The sequence below is a fragment of the Myxine glutinosa genome, chromosome 13 (assembly GCF_964187855.1).
Source record: "Myxine glutinosa chromosome 13, kmMyxGlut1.1, whole genome shotgun sequence".
In the NCBI taxonomy this organism is placed as follows: domain Eukaryota; kingdom Metazoa; phylum Chordata; class Myxini; order Myxiniformes; family Myxinidae; genus Myxine; species Myxine glutinosa.
The window spans coordinates 97,826,064-97,836,415 of record NC_136273.1 but is presented as its reverse complement, the minus strand read 5'-3'; the positions used below and the strand labels follow the sequence as shown (position 1 = coordinate 97,836,415).

General features: G+C 44.5%; 1 protein-coding gene across 20 annotated transcripts in view; it reads right to left on the bottom strand.

Moving 5' to 3' along the window:
- Positions 1 to 1,835: 1,835 nt before the first annotated feature.
- Positions 1,836 to 10,352, bottom strand: part of LOC137439133 (sialic acid-binding Ig-like lectin 8) — an 85,296-nt gene continuing 76,779 nt past the window's right edge. For 18 of the 20 annotated variants that reach the window (XM_068134847.2, XM_078767788.1, XM_078767794.1 and 15 more), the window contains 4 exons: positions 8,702 to 8,971; positions 3,885 to 3,986; positions 3,630 to 3,691; positions 1,836 to 2,510 (listed from right to left, as the gene is read on the bottom strand). In XM_068134847.2, the coding sequence (XP_067990948.2) occupies positions 2,253 to 2,510; positions 3,630 to 3,691; positions 3,885 to 3,986; positions 8,702 to 8,971 (692 nt within the window). In that variant the 3' untranslated portion in view covers positions 1,836 to 2,252. Of the gene's footprint in view, positions 2,511 to 3,629; positions 3,692 to 3,820; positions 3,987 to 8,701; positions 8,972 to 10,352 lie in introns of all 20 variants that reach the window. The other 2 variants (XR_013621275.1, XR_013621274.1) reach the window with 1 other exon arrangement.

Sequence of the window (10,352 nt, the reverse complement as noted above, 5' to 3'; positions counted from 1 at the left end):
TGGAGTTAGCTTCATCACGGGAGATTCTAATGATTCTGAAAACTTTGGTTTCAACAGCGTGAAGCCGAGCTAGGTGTGAGGCAGGAGCACCAGCCCAGAGGGGGGAACAGTATTCCATTGAGCTGCGGATGAAAGCCATGTATGTGGTGAGGAGCTCAGGTGTGCCAAGGAAGGACTTCGCACGACGGAGGATGCCCAGCTAGCGACTGGCTTTGGAGGCCAGCTTGGAAATGTGGTTTTCCCAGGAGAGATCATGGCAGATTGTGAGACCCAAAAGCTTGAGTGACAGAACTTCTTGAAGAGGATTGTTGAGAAAGTAGATGGGAGGGTTGTCCAGTCAGTCTTTTTGGAGAGACAGTTAGAGTGTGAGATTTGTCAGGATTCAAAGACATGTTCCACTTGTTTGACCAGTCTGTGATTTTGTCCAGGTCTGCAGAGAGTGAGGAGGCTGCAGACTGCCGATCTGAGGGATGGGGTATGGAGCGGCAGAGAATGGAGTCATCAGCAAAGAGACAGAGAGGATTTTCAAGAGAGTCGGAGAGATCATTGATGAAGACCAGAAAAAGCACAGGGCCCAGACCACTGCCTTGGGGAACTCCAGCCTGAACAGGAAGGGGAGATGAGAGAAATCCATTCAGGGCCACACGTTGCCTTCGACTCGAGAGGAAGTCCGCAAGCCATGCGTGGAGATTTCCATGGATACCATAGGAGGAGAGTTTGGTGAGCAGAGCGGGGTGTCAGACTGTATCGAAGGTACGTGATATGTCAAGGGAGACAGCTCTAATTTCCTGTTTGGCATTGAGGACCTGTAAGGCATTCTTGCAATTGTTGTTGGCTCTTTCCTAATGGCTTTGATCTCTGACAATCTCTCCAATTAAACATTTCCAACTCGACCCATAGTGGACATTGAGTCAGTTCCACATCAATTGTAATGATGATACTACATACAGAGACAGAGAGAGACAGAGAGAGACAGAGAGACACAGAGAGAGAGAGAGACACAGAGAGACAGAGAGAGAGAGAGACAGAGAGACACAGAGAGACACAGAGAGAGAGAGACAGAGAGACACAGAGAGACACAGAGAGAGAGACAGAGAGAGACAGAGAGAGACAGAGAGAGAGACAGAGAGACACAGAGAGAGAGAGACAGAGAGAGAGAGAGAGACAGAGAGACACAGAGAGAGAGAGAGACAGAGAGACACAGAGAGAGAGAGAGAGACAGAGAGAGGGGGAGAGAGAGAGGGAGAGAGAGGGGGAGAGAGGGTGAGAGAGAGGGTGAGAGAGAGGGGGAGAGAGAGGGGGAGAGAGAGGGGGAGAGACAGAGAGAGACAGAGGGGGAGAGAGAGGGGGAGAGGGAGGGGGAGAGAGAGGGGGAGAGAGAGGGGGAGAGAGAGGGGGAGAGAGAGGGGGCGAGAGAGGGGGAGAGAGAGGGGGGAGAGAGAGGGGGAGAGGGAGAGAGGGAGAGAGAGAGAGAGTCAGAGTCAGAGAGAGAGAGGGAGTCAGAGAGAGAGGGAGAGTCAGAGAGAGAGAGAGAGAGAGAGAGAGAGAAAGTCAGGACAACTTTTACAAACACACACCATTGTTGCAATTGCAGTGGATTTCAATAATTCTTAGATTCACCGTCAATACAGCAGTCTAACATTTTTCCCTTGGAATATTTGGTATTATATTTTATAGTTTTGTCTTTTTATATTTGTGGGTTGAGGAGGCCACGTGGGGCTACGTTCAGAATGGCCGAGCAGTTGTGGTTTGGGCCTGGTCGGGTTTCCCGCAGTTTGGGCTCCTCTGTACTAATTACCGCAATGCTTGGGAAAGGAGGCATCTCCACATGCTAATTTATACACAATAATAATTTTTAATACGACAACAGTAAATAATGTACAGTACATAGCAGTTAATAAATACAGCAAATTTTACATTTTCCGCAAGGGAATAATTCCTGATAGGCCCCATCACGCCACACGCAAGAAGGATTTTTAAAACATTAAACCTATTTGCTGCCACTTTGCTGCCTCTTTGCTGCCACTTTGCTGCCTCTTTGCTGCCTCTTTGCTGCCTCTTTGCTGCCTCTTTGCTGCCACTTTGCTGCCTCTTTGCTACCACAAGCCACAAGATATCCACAATTTCCTTTTACTCACACACAACTGGGGAGACCCACTTCCACTGCCCCCTCCACCCCTTTTCAGTGCACATTGCAAAAATAGAGATAAAACGTTCAAAAGGAAACTCAAATTGTTCACTGTTATGCAGATTCAAATATTTTCATATATGCATTCCTGGCTTGTGTGTAAAACAGGTTGTGTATATATTGTGTCTCCAGCAGTACATTCTATGGATTCTTTAGCTCGGCTCGGGAGTAAGGTCGAGTCTCGACAAGTGACCATTGTGTACACAATGCCATCTTGCTCCATGACATCCTGGCTCCCAACGTCCACGTCATCATAATCTTGAGTAACCGAGTCTACTTGTTGCCAAAAATGGGTGGAGGACATCGATTTCTGTATGTGGCCCTGCACGTGGGTGAGATATATGAGAGGCGTTCCAAAAGGTTCACAAATGAGATGCAATAGTCCAACTTTTGTATTGTGCAATCAATAACTACATGCCATTTGTAATAACAAAAAACCCATTTTATTCCGTATTATATACAGTACATCGTGTTTTTTTGGATACTAAGTCGAGGCTCGTATAAGAGCTTCTTTTTTTTTTTTGGTATACAAGATCGAGGCTCGTGTAAGAGCTAACATTGATCACAAAAAGACAAACTGACACATAGAACATGAAACATATGATAAAGGGAGCGTGAGACAAGATGGAGAGCAGGGACATCGGGAGATCTGTGGGAGGGAGAGGGCTTGGGGGGAGTACGCATGAAAAGGGGGGGGGGGAGGGGAGGAGTCATGGGAAGGGGGGGAGGGGAGGAGTCATGGGAAGGGGGGGGGGGAGAGGAGTCATGGGAAGGAGGGGGGGAGAGGTAAAAAAAAAACACATGGACACTGCTCGGACTTCCAGGAAGGAAGTTGGTATTTCAAAAAAGTGGATCTGGGTTGAATTAGCGGGGGTAGAAAAGATCAAGGTTTTGGATGGGGGAAGATAAGAGATGGTGGTGAACAGATGTTTTAAAGACCCAGAGGGATGAGTGGGATTGAAGAGAGTGGGGGAGTTTGTTCCAGAGGAGGAAGAAAAAAGAAAAAGGGAATGAAGGAGTGAAGGTGAGCAGAGAGTCTTGATTTTGGCAGTTTAACCATAAGAGGGTTGCTGACACGTGGAACATACAATAAAGGGATGGGGAGAGAAAGGGAAGCACAACAACAGCAGAGAACAGGGACATCGGGAGATCTGTGGAAGGGAGAGGGTTGGGGAGGTGGGGCGGGGAGGGGGGCAGTGGGTACGCGGGATAAACAAGGTGGACACTACTGAGATGTTTTATATATTTTAAATATATTTTATGTTGAATAAAATATAAAAAGCGTTCGTGTTCTGCCATTGCGATCAGTAGTAAATAAATAAATAAATAAATAAAATGTATGTGGTTTGCAGAATTTTCGAATGGCCCTGGTACCACCACAGGAGAGATTATTCAATTAACACATATCTATTAAACTTGGACACCAAAAGATTAATCTTACCATTTTATTAAGGGATCCGGTTTTATCAGCAAGTTCCTTTGTAGAATTTATGGGCCTGAAATCTGAGAAAGACAAACGCCCGAGCTCATGGATGAGGCTCAAATGAAATGAAGAATGTAGCTGAGAACGACAAACTGAGGCCTTCAAAGTTTAAAGACTTTCCAAGGAAAGTAAATGGTGTGATGCTTTACAACAAAGGTCAATGAATCAGCCGCTACTGCTCGTCCATCAATGTCCGATTCTGGGATGTCTCACGTTGTTTGAAGAAGAAAATGTACGCGAACAGCAGCAGGAAAAACAGCATGCAGAAAACAGCCATCGGTACACCGACGGACAGCAGGAAGGACGTTGCTTGTACTGGGAGTGAAATCAGAAAATAAACACAACAGGGATGCAAATCCTACTCGAGAACACATCCCCATCAGTGCCTTCAATTCAATGGGACGGGATGTCTGGGACCTTCAATGGGATGTCTGGATCTTACATTTAAATAAATAAATAAATAAATGGATATACACAAAAAGAAAGGTTGAAGAAAGGTAAATGGTATGTAAATAAATAATTAAAGGTGGTGGTAAAGTGTATATAGATAAATAAATAATTAAAGCTGGTCTGTAGGTGGTGGTGATGGTAAAAGGTATATAAATAAATAATTCAATGTCGTGTGTCGGCAGCACTGATGGAAATGTGGATAAATAAAGAAATATTTCATGGTCGTCATTTTGTATGTCGGTACTGATGGTTAAGTGTGTATTTAAATAAAAAATGGTATGTTGGTCGTGGAGGTGGTGAAGCATATTTAAACGAGAATAGCACTCAGTAGAGAGCATCCTCCGTCTTATTGGCCCCATCTCCCAAAGGGGAAGAATTACTTTAAAAAATCTACGAGCCTGATCCGGATCCGGATCTTCACCAAAATTGAATCGATTCTTCACCTATCTTTACCTACAACCTGTCCAACAAGTTTCGTCCAAATCCGTCCAGAACTTTTTGAGATATCCTGTTATGTGTCGTTTTTGGCCCGATCTCCCAATGGTGAAGAATCACTTAAAAAATAAATAATTCTCATATCCGAATCCATATTCAGACCTTCACCAAAATCGAATCGAATTGTCCTTGTCAGACACCCAACCTCTCCATCAGGTTTCGTCCAAATCCGTCTATAACCTTTTGAAATATTGTGCTATATATTGGTGTTGGGCCTATCTCTCAATGGTGAAGAATCGTTAAAAAAAAATATTGGACCGGATCTGGATCTTCATCAAAATCGAATCAAATTGTTCTCGTCGCACACCCAATCTGTCCACCAAGTTTCGTCCGAATTCATCAATAACTTTTTGAGATATGTTATATATTACTTTGGGCCCTTTCTCTCAATTTTTTTTTTTTTTTTTTTGTATACTGAATCGAGGCTCGTGAAAGAGCTAACACTTATTTCACAAACAAATCAACCAGACAAACAAAACACACAAAAAGAGGGAGCGGAAGACAAGATGGGGAGAGAAGGGGAAGCACACAACCACAACATTTGAGAGCAGGGAGAAGTGTGGGAGGGAGAGGGCTTGGGGGCAGGAGGCGTGGGAGGGGGAGGGCGGGGGGGAGAGGTATAAAATGGTGAAGAATCACTTAAAATTCCAGAATCCGGATCTGGATCATCAGCAAAATCGAATCAAATTGTTCTCGTCGCACACCCAACCTGTCCACCAGGTTTCGGCCGAATCCATCAATAACTTTTTGAGATATGTTATATATTACTTTGGGCCCTTTCTCTCAATGGTGAAGAATCACTTAAAATTCCAGAATCCGGATCCGGATCATCAGCAAAATCGAATCCTTTCGTCCGTCACACACCCAACGTCTCCACCAAATTTCATCCGAATCCATCAATAACTTTTTGAGATATGTTATATATTACTTTTGGCCCTTTCTCTCAATGGTGAAGAATCACTTAAAATTCCAGAATCCGGATCCGGATCATCAGCAAAATCGAATCCTTTCGTCCGTGTCACACACCCAACGTCTCCACCAAATTTCATCCGAATCCATCAACAATTTTTTGAGATATTCTGTTCACAGACAGACGAACAACCAGACAGCAGTGAAAACATAACCTCTGTCCACCTTTGGTGGTGGAGATAATAAATACTCCAACGTTGTGTGTCGGTGGTGGTGATGGTAAAGTGTATATAAATAAATAATGGTACCTGAAGCATATGTACAATCTTGTACTATTCTCTCCCGTAAATGCTTTTTTAATCACCAAAATTCCAAATTGGCTCCGATCCCAAAATCATTTGACGTGATGAATACCCACGCCCAGAAGTTATTGCATAACATGAAAGAAAGTTACGCTTTTACGTATATACTAGGATGAAGCCTGCCAAAATGACGGGTTGGAACAGTTTTTGACGGTGCAGCCACGTGGGCATGCCAAAGTCTGAAGCCTGGGCCTAGTGTCAGGTGTGCTCATATCATCTTTATTTCTTAGACATCCTGCAGACGTGAATGAACACTCGTTTTACTCTGTGCGCATTGCACATCATGTGCAGCAAATTTCACCTCCCTATGCCTTGTATTTATTGTGATAAAAAAAATATTGCTTCTGTACACCGACGATGAGGCTCAGTTTGCAGGCCACCGTCTACAATTCCAATGTAAGAGGCATAATTACTCTTCTTTTGGGTCTTCGGAGTCCTTGGGGTCTTTTGTGTCCTTGGGGTCTTTTTGTCCTCTGGGTCATTTGGGTCCTCAGTGTCTTCAGGGTCTTTTGTGTCCTTGGGTCTTTTGTGTCTTCAGCATCTTTTGTGTATTTTGGGTCTTCTGGTTCATCAGCGTCTTTTGGGTACTCTAGGTCTTTTGAGTCATTTGAATATTTTGGGTCCTCGATCTGAATATTTGGGGTATTTTGGATCTTAGGGGTAATTTGGGTCTCTGGGGTCCTCAGGGTATTTTCGATTTTTTTGGATTGTTTGGGTCTTTGGGGTATTTTGGGTCTTCGGGGTCTTTTCGGTTTTCGTTTTTTGGGGGGTCTTCAGGGTCTTGAAAGGTCTTTGGGGGTATTTTGAGTATTTTGGATCTTTGTGGTCTTTTGGGTCTTTAACAGTCTTCAGGGTCTTTTGGGTCTTCAAGGGTATTGGGGTATTTTGGGTATTCAGGGTTTCATGGGTATTTGGGGAATTTTGGGTCTTCAGGGTCTTTCCGATTTGTGTGGTCTTTTGGGACTTGAGGTCTTTGGGGTATTTTGGGTTTTCAGGGTTTTTTCAGTCTTTTAAGTCCTCTGGGTCATTTTGGTCCTTGGGGTCTTCAGGGGCTTTGGGGTATTTTTTGTCTTCAGGGTATTTAAGGGTCTTCAGGGTATTCAGGGTATTTGGAGTCTTTTGGGTGTTTAACAGTCTTTTAAGGGTCTTTGGTGTATTTTCAGTCTTTGGGGTATTTTGGGTGTTTAATGGTCCTTAAGGGTCTTTGGGGGTATTTTTGGTTCTTTGGGGTCTTTGGAGTCTTTGTGAGATTTTGGGTCTTTGGGGGTATTTTGGGTCTTTAACAGTCTTCAGGGTCTTTTCGGTCTTTGAGTCTTCAGTCTTTGGGGGTCTTCTGGGTCCTTGGGGTCCTTGGGGTCTTTGGGGTCCATTGGGTCTTCAGGGTCTTTTCATTCTTTAGGTCTTTAGGGTCTTCAGGGTATTTTGGGCCTTCAGAGCCCTTGGGGTCTTCTGCATCCTTGGGGTCTTTTGGGTCTTCTGGGTCATTTCGGTCCTCTGGTTTGTTTGGGTCCTCGGGGTTGTTTGGGTCTTTTGGATCCTTAGGGTCTATTGGAGCCTTGGAGTCTTTTGGGTCTTCAGGACCTTTTCAGGCTTTTGGGTCTGTGGGGTCTTTAAAGGTCTTTGGTGGTATTTTGGGTCTTTGGGTCTTTGTGGAATTTTGGGTCTTCATGATATTTTGGGTCTTTAACAGTCTTCAGGGTCTTCTGGGTATTTTGAGTGTTTGGGGTCCATTTGGGTCTTTTTATTTATTTATTTTTTGTATACAAGGTCGAGGCTCGTGTAAGAGCTAACATTGATCACAATAAAGACAAACTGACACATGAAACATAAAACATATGCTAAAGGGAGCGGGAGAACAAGATGCAGAGCAGGGACATCGGAAGATCTGTGGGAGGGAGAGGGCTTGGGGGGGGGGGGGAGGAGGCATGGGAAGGGGGGGAGGGGAGTGGGAGAGTAAAAAAACAAACACGTGGACACTGCTCGGACTTCCAGGAAAGAAGTCGGTATTTCAAAAAAGTGGATTTGGGGTGAATTAACGGGGGTAGAAAAGATCAAGGGTTTGGATGGGGGAAGATACGAGATGGTGGTGGACAGCCGTTTGAAAGACCTGGAGGGAGGAGTGGGATTGAAGAGAGTGAGAGCCTTCAGGGTCTTTTGCCTATTTTGGGGTATTTTGGGTCTTCAGGGTATTTTGTAACTTCAGAGTCCTTGGGGGTCTTCTTCATCGTTGGGGTCTTTTTGGTCCTCTGGGTCATTTGGTTCCTTGGGGTTGTTTGGGTATTTTGAATCCTCGGGGTCTTTGGAGTCTTCAGGGTATTTTGGATCTTCGGGTATTTTACGCGTTTGGGGTCCATTGGGTCTTCTGGGTCCTTGGGGTATTTTGGGTGCTCAGAGTCTTTTAGGTCTTTTAACCGGTGGACACAGTCGTGTTCAAATTGCCCCTTAATCCCCCACTCAAATCCCTCCAAAACTCAAAGCCTTTAAAACCCACCCTTATGAAGGGGGACAGACACACACACACACAAACACATTGTGTTTTATATGGTAGATGAAAGAAATGCGTCCAGTGATTTTCCAGTGCAGGTTCTGGATGGAAACAAGTCAGACGGACGGACTGACAGCACCCAGAAGCCTCTGGCCGAGCTAACGCTCGGTTGGGGACAAGAAAGATGTGACAGGAAAGTTGATGGTAAAAGTTTTCGGAACTCCAACACAAGGCAGAATACCAGAAGAGTAAACATTTCATATTTAGTCCATGAGTGTTTTTCCCAGTGGGTGATTTTTTTTCCCCAACTTCTCAGACTTTGTACTTACCTTGTACAGTGATCATCACTGTGCCATTTGCCTCCCCATAGATGTTTGTCGCTTCGCAGGTGTACATGCCTGCATCATGGAGGCCCACCGATGTTATTGTCAGCTGAAGTCGGTTGACCGAGTATTTAAGGCTGTTAGCCGACATGTTTCTGCCTTCTCGGGTCCAGATGATGTTAGACGGAGGGTTGCTGTCCACCTGGCAGTTCAAATGCGTCGATTGACCCTCGATCAGATCTATTTTCGGGGTCACTGTCACATTTTGAGGCCCATCTGAAACGGAATTTGGACAATGAAAGATGAAGTGATGTACAATGGGGTTTTACATTATAGTACCTGACAATATGCGACTTTCAAAATGACGTCATCCGCTTCAGAATACTCGGTGCAGGAGAAACCCTGAGAAACGACGGTGTTCGGGGCAGCATAAAGCATAATGTGTGTGCAAGATAAGGAGCGTTATTTAAAATAGCTCACAAAGCTTCTAAAAGAAGTTGAAAATACTTGGAAACAGACCTGCGAGAAAGGGATGTGCCTCTGCACAACTAAAGGGTTGGAGAACTTTCTGACCTCGCCCAAAAAGATGGTAGCTTCCTGCTCTCCGTACTGTAAACTCCCAAGGACGTGGACCAGTGCAAGGCCCACAGGTTCATAGATGGGCTGGCTTCTTTTTTTCTTTTTTTTTGTATACTGAATCGAGGCTCGTGAAAGAGCTGACATTTACTTCACAAACAAATCAACCAGACAAACAAAATATATAAAAAGAGGGAGCGGAAGACAAGATGGGGGGAGAAGGGGAAGCACACAAACACAACATTTGAGAGCAGGGAGATGTGTGGGAGGGAGAGGGCTTGGGGAGAGGAGGCGCGGGAAGGGGGGATATACCCAAACCTTAGTGCTTTTTAACACCAAAGGGAAGGTCATGTCTGTGCTGGTCAATGCACAGGGTAAGTTTAAAATGATGATATTTACTATTAATTTAAACAACTGTTTTTTAAATTTAAACAGCTCCAGGTCTTTAAAACAGCTGTTCACTACCATCTTCCCCCCATCCAAAACCTTGATCTGTTATACCCCCATTAAAACACCCCAAATCCACCTCTTTCAATCCCCAACTTCTTTCCTGAAATTCCTAGTAGTGTTCATTTGCTTTATACCGTGTACTCCTCCCCAGCCCTCCCCCTTCCACAGATCTACCGACGTCCTCGTTCTCTACTGTTGTTGTGCTTGTGTGCTCCCCTCTCTCCCCATCTTGTCTTCCGCTCCCCTTATTATGTCTTATGTGTCCGTTTGTGCGAGATTGGCGATAAGAGGCGATAACTGACTGAAGAGCACCTGAAGGGATCTCAATTAAATTTGGTACAGGTATGTATCATGATGTAAAGATGAACTGATTATATTTTTGGGTTAAGAGGTGAAAGGTCAGATGTCCCGTCAGGTAAAAAAAAACCTGTTACGATGCCAACTTGTGAACCAGTGATGGGATTTTGACCAAACTTGGTACAAGTATATATTATGATGGAAAGATGAACTGATGAGATTTTTATCATCAAAGGTCAGAGGTCATGTCAGATAAAAACTTGTGATACTTGAGAACAGCTGAAGAGATTTAAATCAAACTTGGTGCAAGTATGTCCAATGATGTAATAATGTG